The sequence below is a fragment of the Asterias amurensis genome, chromosome 12 (genome assembly GCF_032118995.1).
Source record: "Asterias amurensis chromosome 12, ASM3211899v1".
NCBI classification, from domain to species: domain Eukaryota; kingdom Metazoa; phylum Echinodermata; class Asteroidea; order Forcipulatida; family Asteriidae; genus Asterias; species Asterias amurensis.
The window spans coordinates 17,268,101-17,290,750 of NC_092659.1; the positions used below are offsets into that span (position 1 = coordinate 17,268,101).

At 39.0% G+C, this 22,650-nt stretch overlaps 2 protein-coding genes and 1 pseudogene across 3 annotated transcripts; 2 read left to right on the forward strand and 1 right to left on the reverse strand.

The window, feature by feature from the left end:
• Positions 1-125: 125 nt before the first annotated feature.
• LOC139944789 (ADP/ATP translocase 3-like) lies at positions 126-4,000 on the forward strand (annotated as a pseudogene).
• On the reverse strand, positions 2,869-22,650 carry LOC139945278 (uncharacterized). Of its 2 annotated transcripts, none has more exons than XM_071942615.1 (4): positions 21,742-22,650; positions 6,632-6,803; positions 5,538-5,652; positions 2,869-4,838 (listed from the first exon to the last, which is right to left on the reverse strand). In XM_071942615.1, the coding sequence occupies exons 1-4, from the start codon at positions 22,616-22,618 to the stop codon at positions 4,710-4,712; spliced, it is 1,293 nt and encodes a 430-aa protein (XP_071798716.1). In that variant the 5' UTR covers positions 22,619-22,650; the 3' UTR covers positions 2,869-4,709. The 2 variants fall into 2 exon arrangements, with proteins under 2 accessions (XP_071798716.1, XP_071798715.1); XM_071942614.1 differs by having other exon boundaries at positions 6,632-6,806.
• LOC139945325 (uncharacterized) lies at positions 9,362-13,092 on the forward strand. The gene is made up of 4 exons (XM_071942677.1): positions 9,362-9,455; positions 10,545-10,595; positions 10,710-10,988; positions 12,247-13,092. Exons 1-4 carry the CDS (start codon positions 9,362-9,364, stop codon positions 12,591-12,593), a joined length of 771 nt encoding a protein of 256 aa, XP_071798778.1. The 3' UTR covers positions 12,594-13,092.

Sequence of the window (22,650 nt, forward strand, 5' to 3'; positions counted from 1 at the left end):
TCAGCTTCGGAAGGTCTTCGGATGTTCGGAGTGTGGACTACAGCGTCCGATCATCACGATCACGCTCACGCTTAATAGGCCTAATGCATGAAAAAAAAAACATTTTGAATACAACACAATTTCAAGATCATAACCGAAATTTAAAAGCGACACCCAGAATGTTAATGCTATTGGAGATGAATGTTTTCATTAGGAAGATTTAGCATTTTGGCAGTCTTTTTAAAAAGTTATTCAAAAATGTCTTCGGAAAACATTGGACCAATCACAGGGCTAGGAGTGCGCGGCAACTTTCACGTGACGTCAGTGAATGTTGCTAACAACTCGGCACACTTGCCATTCCAACTTTCTACCAACTGCAAGTGTCCCGCTTCACCGCTGCGTAATCCAAGCAAGATCTTTGGGGTTTTCTTGCTGCAAATAAACATCTTTTGCACTTGAAAGTCTTTGGAGGTAAAAGGCCCAGAAATCCAGCATCATGCCCGGAAAAGGTTTCGACATGGTGTACTTCTTCAAGGATTTGATGGCCGGTGGGGACTCAACGCCGCTATCTCCAAGACCGCAGTGGGTTACAGATTGAGCTGGAACCATTGCTCCAGGTAAGTCTAGAATTTGTTGACCCCCTTTAAAAAAATGCATTTCAGAAAAAATAATTTGTTGGCTTCTGTAAAGCCCCCATTTTGGTTTGCTACGTTAGGCCTATCATTTCGTGTCATTATCGTTTTAGTTTTCATTTATGTTATTCTTGATAAGTCTTTTGTAGTTTGACTTAATAATTGGGTCAGGCCTATACTAAATTTTGTTTTTAATATTCTTTACTTTGTACCATGGAAATGGATGTTGACTTAAACTGAATTGACAATTAATATTAAATATACATACGGAATTAATTTTGTTAAAGCCTGAACCTTGGTTTCAGGATGTTGGGTTTTAAATTCAGTTTTTAATGAGATATAAGCCTATGCATTTTGTTTATAAAAAATAATAATATTCAAAAGAAACACTCATTGTTGTCATGGATGGAAAGTTGTTACGGGTTTTTGCGTCCATGTTAATGTGAAAACAACCGTAGTGATTATTGCGTCACGAAACGCGCTTCGCATAAGTTTTTATTTTTCTCTACAAAAGTAGGCATTGGTTTGCTTTGTGTTTGGAATGACGGCCTCGGGATCATAGGTGTAGACATTAATGTGCATCCACACTTGAATTAAAAAAATATTACATTTTTTCTTTTATTGAGGCTGAGATTACGTTGTTAATGAAATATGATGCGATTTTCTTTTCACAAAAAAATGTGTAGAAAAATTGCGCATTTTGAGTAATGTTGCTATGGGTTGATAAAAGCTGTTATAAATTTATTTGCGTCACATCATAATGAAAACATGCGTTGTGAGATTGTTGCGTCACGCAACGCGCTTTGCATCCTTCTTCTTGTTTTTGTTGTTGCGAAGTAAGATTGTTTGTTGTTTGTGTGTTCGGGAATTGACCCGCCCGGTTCACATTCACGGTGAAGCGATACAAACCAAATTTAATTTCCGTGACGACTATAATATAAAGTACGCGCCAGACTGAGGTACAACAGAAAATAAGTGGTTGTGGTTGTTATTGGAATCGGAGATTGGAACGCTAGGTGGCAGCAAACTAATGACCAAAGCAAAACCTACAGACCATTACAAATTAAACTTCCTTTGATTGCGTGGCCGGCTCGAACATGCGCCCATGATTCGCCTGGCCCAATTTCAGAAAACACTGCTCGACAAACTTCTCTGCTAAGCACAAAATGAGTGGGGCACCAGTCGCAACAGTGTTAACTTAATGGAATGTTAGCTGGTAATCTGTTTCTGCTAAGCAAGATTTAGTGCTTACACAGGCTTTGTGAAATTGGGCCATGGTAAGTCTGTTGCCACCTATAGCGTTCCAAATGATATTGACTGCCATGGTATTTTGGTTTGATATTGTTTTTTTTTTTTCTCTCTCTATTCATCTGCTCAGGTTGCAGCCGACAAGCAGTACAATGACATCAGAGACTGCTTCTCTCGTGTGACCAAAGAACAGTGAATCACCTCATTGTGGCGTGGCAATCTAGTAGCCAATGTTATCTGCTACCAACTCAGGCTTCCAACTTCGCCTTCAGGACAAGTACAAGCAGATCTTCCTGAGCGGTGTGGGGCACGAAGACCCAGTCCCCCCGCTACTACCTGGCCGGCAACCTCGCTTCCAGTGGCGCTGCCGGTGCGACCTTCTTGTGCTTCGTCTCTTTCCTTTGGACTTCGCCCGTACCCGCCTGACAGCTGACGTCGGGAACGCTGGTAGTGGTTGCGAGTTCAAGGGACCAAAGGTGACTGTCTGAGTAAGATTGTCAAGTCCGATGGGGTGAAAGGGTTGCACCGTGGCTTTGGGGTGTCCGTTCAGGGTATCATCATCTACCGAGCTGCCTATTCGGCACTTACGACACCCTGAAGTCACTGGTCCCAGCCGAGAACAACAACTTCTTGGTGAGCTGGATGATAGCCCAGGCCGTTACCACCATCGGGTCTGGTGTGATGTTCAGCTACCCCTTTGACACCGTTCGTCGTCGCATGACTGATGCAATCTGGACGCAAAGACATCCTTTACAAGAGGGCACCCTGGACTGCTGGAGTAAGAACTTCAAGCAAGAGGGACCATCTGCCTTCTTCAAGGGTGCGATCTCCAACATTCTCTGTGGTACAGGCGGTGTCTTGGTGCTCGACCTTTTACGACGAGATCAAGACTTTTTTTCTTCTTTTTTTTCAACCTTCGCCGGGCAATTCTCAAGAACTCTCAACTTTTTAAATAATAAATTCCTCAGGACTCGGACATTGGTGAAACAGGGATCTGCAAACACCTTGGTCATTATCTTCAACTCAGTTTAATTGAAGTTTCAAGCTCTTCACTGTTTACCTTGGATTATTATGTAGTTCTCACTCTACATTCATAAAGACCTCACCTCAACACCATGGGGAAGCTAGCTGGCTATCTCATGGTATCTCACTAATTAGGAAATTTTCTTTTTGAATTTATTTTAACTAACAGAGAGTCAGCATTCAATATTAGTATAGCTTTTTTAATCCTTTTTTTTTGGTCACGTGTAGAAACAAAAATAACCAAACCTCAAACCTGTTTCCGTACAACAGGACAATCATAGACACTGATCTCGTAGACACTTTTTTCATCTTTTAGTTTTGGATTTCAGTATCTCAAACTTTCTGCTAATCTAAAAAAAAATATAAAAAAACGAACAAAAAAATATTAAAACCAACAAATACCATTAGGGAAAAAAAATTAAAAAAATTCTGAAACTAAAAAAAAAAATTAACAAAATTCTTTAAAAAATACCAAAAATAATTTTAATTCTTTAAAACATAAAAAACCCACCTTCATCTGGTGTTTTATTTCAAACTCATTTAAGGAGGGCGTCTTACTCCCAGTTTGTTCACTTTTGGAAAACTTTTAGTTTCCAATACCGTTTTCATTTGAGAGCAAAGTTGGTAGAAGTTGCACCCCTCGTAGGCATTGCATTAACTCTGCTTTTGGTGAACTTTTACCCTCAAGAGTTGCATTGTCCCCCATCTCATTGACTTTTTACGAAAACCAGTTTCCCAAAATACCAACTCTTTTTGTTCCTCTTCGGGGCCGAGATCATTTTCCCAGCAGTGGTGATTGTTTTGGTGGAGGCTTCGGCACTCGATCGAACCTCCATCCAGCATCCCCTGTCATTATCTTGAATTTGATCTCAACTTTATTTTGGGAAACCGTTTATGTATATTTTTTTTTACAGTGAAGACCCGGCGGTCTTTTTGTTTTTTAAACAGTTCGAGTCCTGTTGCTTTTGGGTAAATTTTTCATCTTAGATCCGCACATTTACTTCACACCATCAGAATGCTGACTCTCGCCCCAGTTTGTCCCTGTACTGGGTTTTAAATTGATAGTTTTATTGTTTAGGACAAATAAAATGTTATCAACCGGTTTTTTGGCGACACTATTTCCTGAGTTTGCTGTCTGAAGTTTATTTCATGAAGTCTCAAGTCTTATGTGCCTTATAATTATTTGCCAGGACCCAATTTCATAAAGCATTGCTTATTAGGAACAGGTTACCAGCCAAAGTTGTATTAAGTTGTGACTGGTGCCCCACTCAATATTTGCTCGGCAAAGAAATTTTTCCAGTAGTATTTTCTGCTTAACAGCTTTATGAATCTGGGCCCTGGCAACAATTTACGAGTTTAAATAAACAATGCATGGTTTTTTATTTTGATTATTGGGCGAATTTTCCTGGTAAACTGGGCCCAATTTCATTAAGCTGTTTACCCGTAAGCAAAATACTGTGCTTTGGGGGCCTACTGTAGCTGGAAAATGTGCGTAAGCATAAACGTTATTCTCAAGTAAGCCGACAAGACGCGTATTATGCTCGTTCACCATGGATTTGCACTGTAACGTCACTCTTGTGCTTACCGCTGGTTTGGTAAGCATTTACATTTGGTTACGGTAAACAGCTTTATGAAATAGTAATTCTGCTGAGAGGCGCTCCGTAAGCACAAAACGGCCGCCTTATTTTTAATTAAACTAGCCCAGGAGGTATTAGGATATTAAAACCATGGAATATTGACTGATGTGACAAAACGGTCGCTACTCGTGACGAACTTGTGACGTTGTCTTTGCGTGAGTTGTGACGTATGACGTGATGATTGCGTAACTTATGACGTACTGGCATACAGGAGGAAGCCATTGAAGGTCGTGTAGTACGACCCATCACTGTATATTCCACAGCTATCCGACGGTGGCATACGGAGCCAGACTGAATCACCCACGTACAATCTCAGAATCTGTCACAACACACAAAAAGAATCGTACAAAAATGTTAAGCTAGAACTAAATGAGCGAATTACTCAAAATATTGTTAGCATGAAAAACTCTTGGTATTAATAAGCAATGGAGAGCTGTTGATAGTCTAAAACATTGTGAGAAACGGCTCCCTCTGAAGTAACGTATTGTTTTAGAAAGAGATACTTGATCAATCAGATAGTAAAAGACTTCAGGCCTGAAGTCTTTTTTAGGCATCTGAATGTGGACAAAATGTGTGCATCAAGGGTTTTTCTTTCTTCATTATTCTCTTGCAGCTGTGATGACTGAGTCCAAATTTTCACAGATTTGTTATTTTAAGCATTATAAAGTTGGAACCAAATGAGAGTACATGTACATGTACTTGTATTTGACAGCTACCAAACATGCCCAGTGCCTTAAGCACAGACAGTTTCGAATACCCAGCTAACGACTGCTTTCAAAATGTCTAGAATAAATATTGTCGTTTAACTACTGAATCACAGTTTCTTGATTTGTGTAATTCATAATCATAGACGTTGTTTGTATGAGAGAGATTGGCTGTTGCCACTTGGTGTTTATATCCCTTTGCGGGAGTTTTCCGAGTTCCCTTGATGGGAAGATCATTCAAACATGGAGGTAGAAACAAACAGCGGTTGCTAAGCAAAACAAAAGTATACATGGGGACCATGTGATCAACCTACCGCAGTCTGTGAGCAGCTAACACTTCTGTCTGATTGGTCAGTATTTATAGCAACTACTTGCTCATCGTTCTTCATCATCACTACGGATAAAAACCTGTAGTCGTACGTGCGCATTCTGCGGCAACAGAGGGGAGAAAAATGGTTGGACATTAATTACTGAATAGAAATAAATTACACAATATTGTTTAAGGCCATAACCAGATAAGGACCTTATTAAAGGGAATGTATAGGCCATGTGAATTTTGTTTACTCTAAGTGTGACCTTGGATACTGCGCTGGTCGTAAGGGAAAGTTGACATTTTGTGTCACAATTTCCACATAAATCCAAAAGTTATGAAAGTAATAGCGGGACAAGTTTTGAGATGTGCCCCCTTTGATCATATCAAAAGTTGATAAAAATTGGACAGTGCAATCTCCATGAAATATAAGATTTTATGTTTTCTTACATTAAGCGGTGTACAAATCGTGCCTGCTGGAAGTCCAGGCTTGGTGGCTCTTTTGTAAACATGTGATGTCACAGGTCACATCCTCTACACATACATTTGGTATTTAAATCACAGCTCTTAAAGGCAGTGGACACTATTGGTAAATGTCAAAGACCAGTCTTCTCACTTGGTGTATTATCTCAACATATGCACAAAATAACAAACCTGTGAAAATTTGAGCTCAATTGGTCGTCGGAGTTTCGAGATAACTATGAAAGAAAAAAACACAATTGTCACACCAAGTTGTGTGCTTTCAGATGCTTGATTTCGAGACCTCAAATTCTAAACTTGAGGTCTTGAAATCAAATTCATGGAAAATTACTTCTCTCTCGAAATCCACGTCACTTCAGAGGGAGCTGTTTCTCAACCTCTCCCCATTACTCATTACCAAGTGAGGTTTTTTTGCTGATAATTATTTTGAGTAATTACCAATAGTGTCCACTACCTTTAATTTAATGACAACAAGAAAACCTATTGGTAAGAAGAAGCCTACACCAGCTTTCGTAATAATAATAAATCATTTTGAGAAACGTTTCACTTAGAAGTTAATATTAATTGTGCTAAGAGCTTTACGAAATGGGGCCAAGGTAAACACGAATCGATGCTTACGTGAATGTGAAATGGTAGAATCCTGGTATTCTACAAGTAAACGTGTTGTTGTTCAAGTCGAAATCGCCACCCTTGTTTGTAAAGCTGTGATCGAATGCGACGTTCTGCGCAGTTCCCTGGAGTCCAAGTTGCGAATGAGAAGAGGCTACGGCGAAAGCTGATTTTCTCGTGCCTTCTAAATTAAAAGTATACAAACATGAAATGATTAATTGGTGGGTTAATTGATAACAGTATTATGGACTTTAAAGACACTGGACATATTATTTTTAAATAAATCCTTCCATTGTGTTTTGACAGAATGTGCCTTCATCACTTCAAGTACAGAGGCAAGAAGCATAGCATTGATCTTAGGTAAGTTGTTATCTCCTTCAATATTTGTGATTCTTTAAAATTCATCTTTCTCTTTAAAGGCACTGGACACCTTTGGTAATTGTCAAAGACCAGTCTTCTCACTTGGAGTATCTCAACATATGCATACAATCACGAACCTGTGAGAATTTGAGCTCGATTTGTCGTCGAAGTTGCGAGATAATAATGAAAGAAGAAAAAACACCCCCTTGTCACACGAAGTTGTGTGCTTTCAGATGCTTAATTTCAAGACCTCAAATTCTAAAATCTGAGGTCTCAAAATCAAATTCGTGGAAAATTACTTCTTTCTCGAAATCAAATTCATGGAAAATTACCACGTGTCCAGGGTCTTTAGGTAAACAGAATTAATTGGTGCCATTTGTCTTGATTTTGTCTGTGTTTGATGCTCGTGCGAGTTTATGTCTAGAATCGGGGAGAATAGGGGCTTTTGCAACTTTTGAAATTCGATTTTAAGCCACTCAAGTGCCCATAAATTCGACAAACAACAGCATGGCGCAGCATGCACAAACGAGGTCAAAATGCGCAGAAGATAACAGTGAATCGATTTAACTATAATAATTGTCTTGCATACTAATTCAGGTTCCGATAAATCTGACAGTTTGTAAAGTGGTTAGATTATATTGGCGCAGTTTATAATAATAAAGCTTTTAAAAACCCTTAATGACGCTAAAAATAATATAACTTAATTAATTGTTGCCGCGGTTGCCAGGGAAACATCAACAAATCCATAGTCTTATATTGGGTAGGACGATACACGTAATGAAGATAGAAGTGTTTTTCAAAGCATCACACATACGGTCATGGCAATAAAAATTAATACAAAGCTAGCGGCCATTTATAATATGGTTTCTGCTTTGAAATGTGGATGCATTGCAGCTACGGTTTGGCATTTCTATCAATGTCATAAATTTGTATATTTGTGATTTCTCGCTCAATAGGCCAAGTAAGAATAATTAATATCACGTGATCATCCGCAGTGTCTCCTTATAGAACCAATGACCGACCGTAAAAACTGCAACCAACAAAAGCAAAATTTTACTTCCCCCCTCCAAATTTCTTGAATATTTCTGCATGAATAAACCAACGGAAACATCGTATAAAATGACAATGATGACACCAAGTGATAAGACTTGTTTACCATAGGGGTTATGATTACACATTTTTTTCAATGGCAAATGAAAATCAACATGTTTTTTTTAGTAGGTTGTTTTGTGTGTTTCATTTATTTTATTTTATTTGAATTCTTCAGACAAAACAGTAACAAGCACAGGCCGTCCAGGGAAGGGCAAAAGTAAAAAAATAAATAATTGTCATCAAAAAAGATTCGCCTCCCTGTTTTATTGCATCATGTATAGATAAGGCTATAGTTAAATGTTTGAATTACTGTGGACAGTTTTTATTTTTAATTGTCGGGAGCTCATAGTCATCTACAGATAAATGTCGGTTTTAAACCACGTCTGCCCATGGCAGGGCTCAACCTTAAGTAGAAAAAAATACATGATTAATAGGAAATAAACAAATAAATTGAACCAATAAATAAGGAAAACCATAGTTGAATCAGTTTGATAAAAGTTGGTAAATCAAGCTCATGCCTAGCCTTTTGTCAAGGCCTTCTTTGCTAGGACAGAGTATGAAACGTGCATTATTCATGACTTGTATGCAAAGTGATGAACAATTAACCAATCAAAACGCGGACTTTACCTAGTTTCGTCCATTTTTTAAGAGAGGGTTGAGTACACGGAACACGCTGAAAATAAATCAATTCAGACAACATGGAAGTGAGTCCATGGTGAATTAAGTTTAAAAAAATACTTTGTTTAAAAAATATAAGAGAATGAAGGACCAGTTACTCTGACATAATCTGGAAAAGGGTTGCTTGAATCTTACTCTATGCTTGAATGCAACAGGCGAGAATGCATTACACCCCAACATGTTTTATAAGCGACTCCAAGGTGTTGGTGATTGGTGTTCTCTCATGCAGTGTACATAATGACCCAGGCAGTGTATGTAATGAGGCGTCGCTTGCAAATGCACACCATACTTCGAAGTTCCTGATCAAGACAGCACCGTGAAGCGGGGAACTTTTATTGGGCTGACACCTCTCTTAAGACATTTAGGGGAAATTTGATCGCTGGTGTGGGCTTACGTTCACCACTCTTAAGCTTTCCTAGCGCAAATATGGAAGCATTATTTGTTTCGTCGCTTATGTTATTCGTGTTTTTGGCACTCGGTTCGTTTCTTTCTTGCATCGGGGCTAAGCAATGCGGAGTCATGGTAACCGTTTCACGTCAAGATGACTACTTGGCAAGTTTAAACAACATGTTGGCGAATTTCAAAACAAAGTGTCGCAAGAAATCAGTGATGTCATCCGTCAAAGTACTACCAGCGAGTCCTACGACTCAAATCGGTATGACGAGTGAGAAATATGAGACGACCCAGCTCATCACAAACACACGTAAGAATTTTAATGGTAATTTTTTTTGTGGTTTTCTCAAAATGGCTCCATACACCTTTCACGTGGTTTGCTCCTTTAAGACACTGGACACTTGTCAAAGATCAGTTTTCTCACTGGGTGTATCTCATCATACACGAAGTTGCAAGATAATATTGAAAGAAAAAAACACCCTTGTTGCACAAGTTGGTGCTTTCAGATGCTCGAGACCTGAAGCGTGAAGTCTCGAAATCAATTCAAATGTTTTAGTGGAAAATTACTTCTTACTCGAAAACTACGTTACTTCAGGGGGAGCCATTTTATACTACCAACAGCTCTCCATTGCTTGTTACCAAGTAAGGCTTTATGCTAATAATTATTTTGAGTAATTACCAATAGTGTCCACTGCCTTTAAATCCATTTCTCTATTATAATTTTCTTTTCAATCAGTTAGAGTTGCCTTTGAATTAAACTTTTCTAAAATTGTTTTTACTCTTTCTTTTCCACAAAATGTGGAAATAAATCGAATTTTATTAATGCGAGTTTGCAAACAAGATCTTTAACATCACACGCCCGTTGGACTTCTTACGTTAAAAATGTCAATCGTTGACTACTACTAAACGGTAGGGGTGTATATATGTTGTAGGGCGTTTGCACGTTCTTATGCATAATGGTTTCTGTTAAAGGCAGTGGACACTATTGGTAATTACTCAAAATAACTATTAGCATAAAACCTTTCTTGGTGACCAGTAATGGGGAGAGGTTGATGGTTTAAAACATTGTGAGAAATGGCTCCCTCTGAAGTGCCATAGTTTTCGAGAAAGAAGTAATTTTCCACGAATTTGATTTCGAGACCTCAGATTTAGGACTTGGGGTCTCGAAATCAACCATCTAAACGCACACAACTTTGTGTGACAAGGGTGTTTTTTTCTTTCATTATGTCTCGTAAGTTCGATGACCGATTGAGCTCAGATTTTCACATGTTTGTTATTTTATGCATATGTTGAGATACACCAACTGTGAAGGCTATTCTTTGACAATTACCAATAGTGTCCACTGCCTTTTATCTTGGCAATCGAAATAAAGTTTTTATAATTATCATTTCAATTTCAGCAAGTTCTGACCGGCCATTGGTTTTTTCAGGGGATTCCTTGAATTTCAAATGTTTGTTTTATTTGTTTTATTTGTATTTTAGGTCCCCGATTTGGCATTGGTTTTATTTCGATCGCAGAAATCAAAATGATTTTCTTTTATTTCTTTGTTGTTTGTTTATTTCAGCAAGTTCTGGCTGGCCCGAAGGGGGGTATGGATTTCCAATGACTGACACGGGCTGCCCGGCTGTTGTCGAGGGCTCCACCTGGCAAACTGGTTCCCGCTATCAGCACACCAACGATAACGGTGTAAATGAATGGTCACCCATTCTTCATTTCCAGCAGGGATCGTATGGTGCCAGATACATGGAGCAGCATTTCTGCATGAAGACAGAAATCCCCGGGACCTACGACTGGCCGGCTGGTAGCTACTGCGTATTCAGATACGGTTTTTACTGCCCGAATGGTGAGTAGACATCTTGTCTTGAATATTTTACACTTTCTCTTTCATCATCCTTTATCCTAGTGCTTACTCTATGATCCTAGACAGTTATTTTTTTTTTTTTTTTTTTTTTTATAACTTCTTGTCGTTTCTGAGTTAGTTTGACCTGGGCCCAATTTCATTGCGCTGCTAACTTAGCATGGAATGTTTTCCTTGATTAACCAGGATTACCAACCATTTATTATTTCCATTTGTTGCATATTGCTTGTTACTTGTATTTAGCTGTTGTTTGTTTATCCTCAAAACCACGTGTAAATTTGGTTTGGTTAACTGTTTTTACCGAGGCCAAAATTTCCAAAATAAAAATAAAAATAAAACACCTTTTTTATGTCCTTAGCGGTTCGTTGATAATAAAAAAAAAATACCGGATTTCCCCTTAAAAATATCACACAGAACCGCCCCCCCCAAAAAAAAAAAAAAAAAAAAAAAAAATGTTTTCAAGATACAACTTCAATATCAGTAGAACAATTTTTTTTTTAAAGTATGGCAACAATTTTATATTTTACTAATAAAAAGAATCCCCGAGAGTTTTTTTTTACCTCAGATAATATTGTTGTTCCTAAAGTGAAAAATCTTAAAGTACCAGTATTTCTGCTACCGGGATTCGAACCCACAGTCTGCTGAACAGAATCACCAGGGCCTGAATTCGGCGCTCTTATCCGCTCAGCCACGACATCGCTTTGTTAATAACAGATCGAGGGTTTTTAACCCTCGATCTGTTATTAACAAAGCGATGTCGTGGCCGGGCGGATAAGAGCACCGAATTCAGGCCCTGGTGTTTCTGTTCAGCAGAGTGTAGGTTCGAATCCCGGTCGTGACACTTGTGTCCCTGAGCAAGACACTTCACCATAATTGCTTCTACCCACCCAGGGGTAAAAATAATGTGAGGGCAGAGATGGTTCTTGTGATTGATTTAGCCGAGTACTAGTAGCGCATTTGTTGCACAATGCTGTATACTCCCCAGGGAGCTGAGATGGTTTAAGGAATGATTTAAGGCCCAGTGACAAAGGGTAATAATGTTGGAGCGCCATGAGTGTCACTGCGTGACGGACCTGAGCGCGATATAAGAAGCCATAATTTTAAATAATTTTTTTTTTTTTTAATCTTTATAAAAACGACTAAAGTTTGAACCTAGCATCTTTATTGATTTTCAAATTTATAAAAGGTTTCCATCTGACTAAAACAAATTATAATCATCTCACTGACTGTTATTTCTTTACAGGTATGCCGAATGGTCACATCGAATGGGATGATGAGGACCTTGCCAACCAAAATTCCAAGAACGGCACCGTACCGGCAGGAACGTACAACCGGCATACCCGTATCTACTTCTGTTGCATGACCGTCGGTGACGTATCCCAGCCGATCACCTTGCCTACTCAGAATCCTTTCTACCTGTTCCCGTATAACTCGGAGCAGTGCCAGGCCGTCACAGGCATGACTGCGACTCAGGAATACTTTGCCTGGTCTCAAGAAAACTCAGCTGGTTTACCTTCACAAGGAAGTCACCCATATACAATTTTGGACGGCGGTATGCTAAAAATAAGCTACTGCTACTACTCGGAATGAAGAGCTTTGCGCAGCGCGCATACGTTTACATTGTTTGATATCAAAGAAGGCGGCCAATAGACCCTTTGCACAACGCGGAACGCACTTCCTACAGCAACTTTCCGGCCGCCATGACAGGGGCCAAAGTATCACTTGTGGGGGTGATACACGTTCTTTGCATGACTGTGTAAACAAAGAGTGACCCTTTGTGTAGCCTGAACGTCTGACGTCATTCTTCGAGGCTCGTGAATAACGCCAGAGACCGGCCAAAAACCGGCGTGTGGTTTGACCTTTGACAAATTCTACACCAACATTACCAAGCAAGTACCGTATCCACCATGCATGCACTGTATGCATACTACCACACACGTGGACACACACGTGCGGACGACCGAAAGTAAGCATTTCCATAACTGTGTTTTGATTGGCCAACCGAGGTGACCTCAGACCAATCAAAACAAACCCAGCTACGGTAGGTTTCAGTCACTGCATTTATCCAATGGTATCATTATACCCAACGGAATCACTGGATCTGAATAGCTGGTACCTGTCTTTATCCTTGCGGATAAAGACAGGGGCCCAGTCTACCCTTGGTGAAACATTGGGTGCGTTCGTTTAGCTTCCCTGGGTCGACCCCGGTGTGTGGCGGTTTTTTTTTTCAGGACGATTGTGTGCAGATAATTACCCACGTTCGTCCTGGAAAAAAAACCGCCACACACCGGGGTCGACCCAGGGAAGTTAAAACAAACGCACCCTTTCTAATCAACTGGAGGCACTATGACGAGCGCCTCCAATTGATCAGAAAGTTTCACCAAAGGTCACTCGTTGTTAACACAGTCATGCAAAATACGTGTGTCAGCAGCCCGAAAAGTGTTACTTTGACCCCTGTCATGGCGGACGGAAAGTTGCTGTAGGAGGTGCGTTCCGCGTTATGCAAGGGTCTATACAAGGGATCTACAAATTGTGAAGTCTCGCGCGTATTTAAACATTGGGACCCACTAAGGTGAGCGAGTTTGTTTCTTTCAACCGGTACATTCTTACGGTACATCGCACCAAAGTGGTCCCCCAAAATGTTCAAATATTCGCGATACTTCTTGCAAGGTATCAGTCGATAATTAAGTAAACCTAGATGAAACACTCTGGAATCCAGTCTGATTTCTAAACGGGAGTCACGTGATGCAATATAACTGGTCATGTGACTTTTTTTTTTTTTTTTTTTTTTAATATCTACACAATAAAAAACCCTCACAATAATGATCCTCAAACCTTTGAATATAATGTTGGGATTTAAGGAATAATTGCAAATTGCAATACACCCCCCCCCAAAAAAAAAAGAGGCGTTTTATTTTTACAGGACGGTTACCAAGAGTTTCGAAGTGTTGTTTGTAAGCTAACATGTTAAAAGTAAGGTAACCAGTTTTGCAAATTCATTATGATTTGAAATGACTGGAAAAATGACATCTTGACGTCTTAAAACGTAGACTTGATTCAAGTCCCATTCTCGTGCGAGATGTCGCTAAGCATCCCGCCGTCAAAATGAAGCACAGATTGGGGGAGTTTTCTGATGTTAGTCGATGGGATTGAAAATAAAAGGACTCTCACGGGATTGGGACTTGAGTCACGTCTATTTAAAACCCTACGCAATGACACAACCCCTTTTCTGTGGCTGATAGCACGAAATCACTATTTAATAATTCACGAATTTTCTCATCAACGTAATATTTTTGTCTCCCCTCAAAATCAGCTCAAACGAATAGGACACAATATTACTAGGACCCTAATTGTAAACGTCATTCAGCCTGTATTAATTTATATCCAAAAGAACCCTCAAAAGATTAAACAACTTGTAAAATATGTTTTCAAACCCCGCCCCCCCCCCAAAAAAAAAAAAAAAAACCAAAAAAACAAAAAACCAATGTATATATATAATAGTAATATGGTCTGTATTGTGCTAAATGTGCGTTTTTCTTATAAAATGTTGGCTACAGCGCGCCCTGTATATATGAGTATATTAATGTACGTGGATATAAAGCTCCAGGGCATAATTTCACGGAGCTGCTTAAGCAGAAAAAGTAGCTAAGCGCACCAAAATGATGCTAACCAGAGTAACGTTACCAGCCAAATTACTATGTTGCATGTAGAATATTTGACTGGTATCCTGCTTAGTTATGCTTAGCAGAGAATTAAGCGATATTTTTTGCTTAAGCAGCTTTATGAAATTGGGCCATATGTTCTGAGGTTCAACTATTGATATAAAGTGATTTTGTACTTAGATATATTAATATATTTTTCGTAACAACTAGAATTATATATTATACTAATCTTTAAAGAGAGGGTATACCTTTGGTAATAAAAAAATAAATATTAATGATCATAAAAAACTTAATTTGGGAAGAAGCACTGCAGCTATTAAAAATGAAAAAAACAAATTAGTTGAGAAATGGTTCCCTGCTAAGGTATGTGGTTTAAGAGACAGGGATTCAAAAACATGTAGATTTGAGAAACATTTCTGCATGAAACGTTTCTCAGATTGTGTATTCTTATTTCGAGTGAATACTCTCACTGCGTGAACGCCTCCAGATATTCAGCGATATCTCAAAAACGGTACCACCTTTTGACATGAAATGAAAAGTTACTTTAATGGTATATTCATTTATATATAGGATGAAAACAAATCGAACGGTTTCAAAAACCAAAGGTATACTTTGCCTTTAAACCTATTATTAATTGTGTAATTTATCAAAACATTTTTAGAAAGCAAAGATGATAGAAAGTATTTTATGCATTTTGTAGACTTATTGTTGAGAGTGTAATGTTAAGTTTCCCTCATAGTATATAAATATAAATGCATAACCAGAACGAGGCTGAAAATCAGGAAAAGTCTGGCCCTGTTTTGTGTACAATGATCTAATACTGAGTGTTAAGGGAACCATACGCTGACAACAGTTTTTTTGTTTACTATTTACTAAAAGAAATTACAATTTGAAAGTTCCTAAAGTTACATGCGATTTATTATTTAGTCAACACACATTTAGGTGTCCAAAGATGTTGGGAAAGTAGTAAAATAAACTATGCGTGTATATTTTTGGGTGTTTTCAGACAACTTTCACGAGTTTTAGTTTTATTGACAGTTTATTCGTTTATATAGGATGAAAAAAACCAAACGGTTCCAAAAACCAAAGGTAAAATTTTGCTTTTTAAACATTCTTAATTGCGTTACTTAAACACTCAGCAGGGTGGATAGTATGAATTACATGCATTTCATAGACGTATTTTTGAGAAAGTATTTTATTATTAATGGTATGTTTCCCTCATAGTATATAAATACATGCATAACCAGAACGAGGCTGAAATCAAGAAAAGCCATTAGCCCTGTTATGTGTTCAGTGATGATGTAACACTGAGTGTGATAGGGAACCTGACACTGACAACAATTTACTTGTGGTGAATTTATTTTCTCATTTATTTACAACTTGAAAATGTCCGTTATAAATGCCATTTATAATTGAGTGAAAAAATTGCTCACAATGTCCAAAAATAATGGTGAAATGTTAAAGTAAACTATAATGCGTGTATATGTTTGGTATTTTTTAGACTACTTAATTTAATTTGCCATTATTGATTAATTGCCGATGTATTTAGAAAAACTGCACTGGTAATTCTGCAAGGCCACGCTTTTTTTCAATGGTTGTGTAATGCTGTAAAATAAAAAACAATTTCGTCTGTTGACATTAGCCATTTTGAGAAATCTTGACATTATTATTGATTTGTGTTGTCCCCTTAAAACATTCTCCTTTTGGGTGTGGGACGGGGTGGGTCGGGGTGGGGTCGGGGTTGGGGTCGGGCGGGTTGGGGCAGGGGCAAGGTTGGGGCGGGTCGGGGTGGGGTCGGGTCGGGGTTGGGGTCGGTGTGGAGGGGGTCGGTGGTAATAGTTTTCGTTATAGTTAAAGTTCGAAAACCTTGATGGTTGCTCTTTGCTTGAGTTTTTACACGTACTCATTTCTCTTCTAATAGAAAGAAGACGTCATTCATTATGTTTACTGTACTACTCTCGAGCAAGTGGTGGCGCCCTTCAAATAGTCAGGCGCCATTTCTGACACAGTTTGAAACAGCATCCAGGGTCAAGCACATTCTTCGGATTAGTTTATTATCGCCCATTTCAGGTAAAACGAAACCTTTTTGTATTCTCCATGTTCATTGAAAGTGAATTTCGTATCATAATGGTATCATAATATTCTATCACACGACTGTTTTGCTGGAGTTTCAATGCGTTTTGTGTGTCATTAAATTTCTATTTAGGCTACCGGTGGCAGGAGATTCTGTGTACAAGCTTCTTCTGATAGCGCCCTCTTTTGACCTCTACCTCCACGATCCTATAATTATAATATCATTTTTAGTCCTTTTAATTTAACACTTTCGCTAACACTGATACCCCGTACCAAGGACCAATAAAACTTGTCAACTGGTCAGTCCTATAATAGCTGACCACTGCATGCACACACAGTATTCTCACATGTACATAATGTAAAGTATGTATACAACGTACATGGTATGTGAAGGCCTATGCTACACATATAAACCGGGGACCTATCAGAAGAGGATGGTTCGGGAAAGGTCGATCCTCAGTTGGAAAACGTGTAAAAAACCAACAAGAGCTGTTGCCTAAAAGTTTGTGTAGAAAAAAAGAGGGACAACAGGAGGTCCCCGATTGCCGGTGTATACACACTCATGCAAAATATATGTAAAAAACTCTTTAAAAAAACAAATTAAATATATAAAACTCCTGACACCTGACCCCATCCCCTAAAGGTTTGTGGTCCCATATATTATAGGGTATCACGTAATTCGACTCCTCCGGTCAAAACACTTTGGAGAAACATTTTAATTAAAGAACAGTAATTATGTGGAATGATTTATTCCCCACTACGACGTAAATGACGTACGACGAATTACTGTTTGCTCCAAAAATGAAATGTAAACCCTTAATGTGGAAAGCGTAAAACAACTATTCAAACAAAACAAACTACATACAGCATCCCGTGTGTGTATACACTGTTTGTTTCATGAACAGCTATACATTTTGCGTTTAAATACATTCGTTTTGATGAGGTCAACTCGGAGTATGCAAGTCTTTTTGAGAACAAAGGACTTGTTGTAGTTTTTCCTCATGATTTGACAAATTAATGTAAAACCTGGTTTTTAAAACCTTAAGGCGACTATATCTTCAACCAATTATTATGTTAATTAATAGTAATATACAGGGTCGTATAGTGCAAATCTCAATGCCAACGTTTTAAATTCAGTGCTAATTAAAACGAAATTGACCGCATTTTAACATCCCCTGTAAACGAAAAATAAAGATACGGGTAGGAGATATTAAATGTAATTTCAATTTTATATAGCCGCAGTTCATTTAAAGGTATGGTCATAATATATTGTTTTTTTTGCCAAAAAGTGCTGATTTATAGCCAATAACATAAGAACGATACAATACAATTTGCATGTGAAAGTTTCGTCAGCTGAACCATCAAATACAGTGTCTACTTGCTGAGAAAAACAGCAACAAACTGGCTGGTCATTTTACAAGAACGTTAAAGGCATTGGACACTATTGGTTATTACTCACAATAATTGTAAGCATAAAAACTTACTTGGTAACGAGCAATTGAGACATGTTGATAGTTGATGGTATAAAACATTGTGAGAAACGGCTCCCTCTGAAGCAATGTAGTTTTTGAGAAAGAAGTAATTCTTCACTTAAATGTTTGAATTGAATAAGAGACCTATATAGCTGAGGTCTTGAATTCACAACTTGTGTGACAAGGGTGTTTTTTTCTTCCATTATTCATTCGGAAATTCGACCACCAATTGAGTCCAACTTTTCACAGTTTTGTTATTTTAATGTTGAGATACACCAAGTGGGAAGACTGGTCTTTGACAAATACCAAAGATGTCCAGTGCCCACATATGCCTATAAGGAGAAAACACTGCTTGACAAATTTCTTTGCGCGAGGAAAAACCACAACAAGGGCGTTTCCTTTATTAGTCTCTTGCAACTTTGAAGACCAATAATGAGTCAAACATTTTACTTGCATAATTATGTTGGCATATACCCATAACAAGTGAGAATACTGGTCACTGACATTTATTACAAAATTAGGTGTCCAATTACTTTATTATAATTGCTTAGCCACAATAATGGTAAACTTAATCGTACTTTGCCTGGTAACCTGTGTCTGCTAAGTAACACTATTCTGTGCTTAGCAAGTTTGTGTGCTTACAGGCTTTTAATATGAAATGTGACCCTGGTGACAGCGGGTACCAACTGCATCTCTGGTCGTAACATTCACGGACGGACACCAGCCCTCAGAAATAAAAAAAAAACGATCATGCTCAAACTCAAATGTTTTCGGTTGACCCCCCTAAACAAAAAAAAAGATTATTATTATTATTTCGAATGGTATTCTTTCTCAAACTAGTTTAACTATCAACAGCTGCATGGCTTCTCACCAATTATTTTGTTAATGTCATAAACCTATGGAGTGTTTACCAATCTATTAGTATGACCCACCTTTGAAAGACAAAGTACACAATTGAATGAGAATTATTATTGGCAAATTGACAAGTTTCACTCTGAAAGCTTGTCGATAATCAAATTTCTATAGTCGTACAAAATTATCTTAAAAAATGTTGCCATGTTCAGTTATCGACAAAGTCGAGAAAAAGATAGCGTTTTTGTTTCGTACTTCGATATTTAGTGGTGATCTTGCGCAACACCCCGATATAAAAGGGAAACTTCCACATACCCAAAAGGCACTGGGCACCTTTGGTAATTGTCAAAGACCAGTCTTCTCACTCGGTGCATCTCAACATAATGCAGAAACCTGTGAAAATTGAACTCAATCGGTCGTCGAAGTTGCGAGAGCATAGAGTGGAAGAAACAACACCCTTGTCGCACATAGTTGTGTGCTTTCAGATGCTTGATTTCGAGACCTCAAAATCTAATTCTGAGGTCTCGAAATCAAATTCCTAGAAAATTACTTCTTTCTCGAAAACGACGTTACTTCAGAGGGAGCCGTTTCTTACAATGTTTTATACTTCAAATAGCTCTCCATTGCTCGTTTAAAGTAAGTTTTCATGTTGATTATTTTTTGGACCAAAGGTATACCGTCCCTTTAAGTTGTTGGTACGGACATGGAAATGACTGTGGACAAAAGGCCATAAAAACGTGCGGTGTATATAGAAGACTACTACGCGCCCATGATTATTATTATTTTGACTGGTCTAAAATTTAACATTTGCACTCGGTGATAAAGAATAATAGGTTTTTGGTTTTAACCTTTTACACATCGGTGTAAGGGGAAAACTAAACAAGTAATTGGTCTAAAATTTGTGCCAATTTCGAGGTAAGTAGACGTGCAAGTTACACTTATCTACGAGGCAGATACCAGGGCCCAATTTTAAAGAGCGGCTAAGCACAAACATTTGCTTAGCGTAACATGTTTGCCTTGATATTTGCATTGACAGAAACAGGATAACCAAACAAATTTCCACTTGAATTTCAGGATAAGCAAACAACAGCTGAATACCCACAGTAACAAGTAATGTAAAAATGGAAATTTTGGTTGGTAATCCTGTTTTAATCAAGGAAGCATTTTCGTGCTAAGCAATTTTCTGTGCTTAGCAGCTCTATGAAATTTATACCGGGTTTATCTATAGAGGCAAACTCAGTGGGTACATTCCTGCGTAATTCCTAGCAACTTATCTGATTAGATTTTTGAAATGTCATGACTCGTGTTTCATGGTATAACTTTAGGGACCAAAAGTGCCATTCACACGACAGCAATTTAACTGGGGTCCCTTGATTATTAGCAATGTTGTAAAATTGCAATGTTTGACAAGATGTTACAAGAGAACTTGGACAGTAGAACAAAATTGTTGGCCCTTCACATGAGGTATACGTTTTGTAAAATGTCACCACGCTACAATTTAGCATGGGACCCTTGCTAAATTGCCCTCGTGTGAAAGGGGCTAAAGTGGGACTCTCTGTGCCTGGTAGTGGTAATCGACTACAAACAGTTGGCTCATAGACCTTATCGCAAATACCAATGCGCAAGCGCAGACTGTTGAATGAGGTGCATTGTGGGATATATATGAATCAAATTTGTAATAAGCTAGACCACAATGCACCTAATTCCAAGCTTTACGCGCGCGCCCCAGTATTTGCGAAAAGGTCTATGTTATAACAATATCACTGTCCTTATATAACAATATTTGCTGGCACTGGCAAAATTTACCTCTGTATAGCAGGAAAGTTGTCATAAGAGGATATCAGAACAAAGAAACACAAAGCAGAAAATGAGATTCAGGACTTCAGACTTTATTTTTTTGTAAAAGCAAAATTGTGTGTATCCCGTACACTTTATAGCGAGAGCTGGCTGTACACTGCAAGCTCGGTTCCAGCGTTTCAAACAGACCAAACAATGCCGCATGCCAAACATTTGTTGTAGTTCATGGGTTAAATCATAGAACAAACAACAACTAAAGGCCCGTCGTGCAAGACGCACCCCCCCCCCTGCAAAACCTCCCAAACCCAGGCAACCCCTGCGGTATATCTAGGTCGGGACGCACCCACAAACTCACTCCCCTTGCAGTATTAACAACCCCGTGTGAGGGGGGGGGGGGACCATGACAATGGGTATGACAATATAGCACCATGATGGTGCTAGTAACAACAAGTTGCAGGAAGGCAAACTAAAATGTCTACATTGCGACACCTCACGAATGTACTACACAAAATGGAGACCAATATAAAATGTCGTGGTTTCTAAAAAAAACTTTCTGTATATAAAAGCGTAGTTTTTTCTATCCTATTTCACTCCACTGCAGGAGGAAAGCCTCTTCGCCAATTCTCCATTTCACTCTATCTTGAGCTGTCTCTGTTGCCAAGCAATGCCCCTAATTGTATGTAGCATACTTAGTTCGTATTCTCCACCTTTTGTTTTCTCTCGCATCTTTTCTTAAATTATATACGATCACAGCAAGTTACACATGGACGTCGTTGGTCTAATAAGAGTCAAAACTTTCACCATTAGTATTAAAAGGCCCTTTACCATACGAACATGTAAAAGACAGGTGTGTCAAAGTCAATGGGTGTATTGTAAACTCACCGTTTGCTGAAATTTCAACGGAGTTTCTTTCTTCGTTTTTCTCAACTTCCATCTCGCGGATGAGTTCTTCCATGACTACGTTATTTTTATCTGCATGCTGGCCAGCTTGTTGTCTCACTCGGGTACCCTGGAACATTTTCATCTCCTCAACCTCTTTGGACAACTCGACATTTTTGTTGCTGAGTTGCCGAAGAGCCAGACCAACGGCCTCGAGATCGATGTCCTTGTCCTCAGCGGTGCCTCGTAGGGTCTCCCACGGGGCGTGATCCTGCCTCATCACGGCGAACTCTGCCTCTCTGTTCCCCAGGTAATCCCGGAGCACCGCCATCCGTGATTTCGTCACCTTCTCGTCTCGGTCGGCTTGCTGGGTGTCAACACCATCATCGGTCTGGAAGTCCGGAAAAAGAAATGCCATTCCCTTCTCCATCTGGCCTACGAGTTGCTGGAGCACCATGTTTTGTTCTGGATTAGTTGGGGATTGTTTGGTGACCAGTTGTTGAAGCTCATGGTTACGTTTCTCGAGCTCTCCGACGCGCTCAGCGAGTTCCCCCGATAGACGCTCCAAGTCAGCCAGGCGATCGGCGAGCGAGCCCCGGTGGGTTTCGTGGGTTGTAGCGCGGAACTGGATCGCATCCTTGCCGTTCCCCGGAACAAGCCCAGTGGATACTGCAAGGATGAACAGCCCAGCCCACAAAACTGAACACACCATCAACATGGTTATGGTCTTCTTGTTGCAGCGACTGTGTGAAGAGTCATTACTGATACCATCCACATAGTGTTGGCAGTTATTTACAGTGCTGGCTGTGTGAGTTGGGAGCGGCACCATATGTTTGTTTAAATCTTTATCATAACTGTCAATACGACACTTGCCAATCATGTTTTTGGCGTTAGTTTCAATCTAGAACTCTG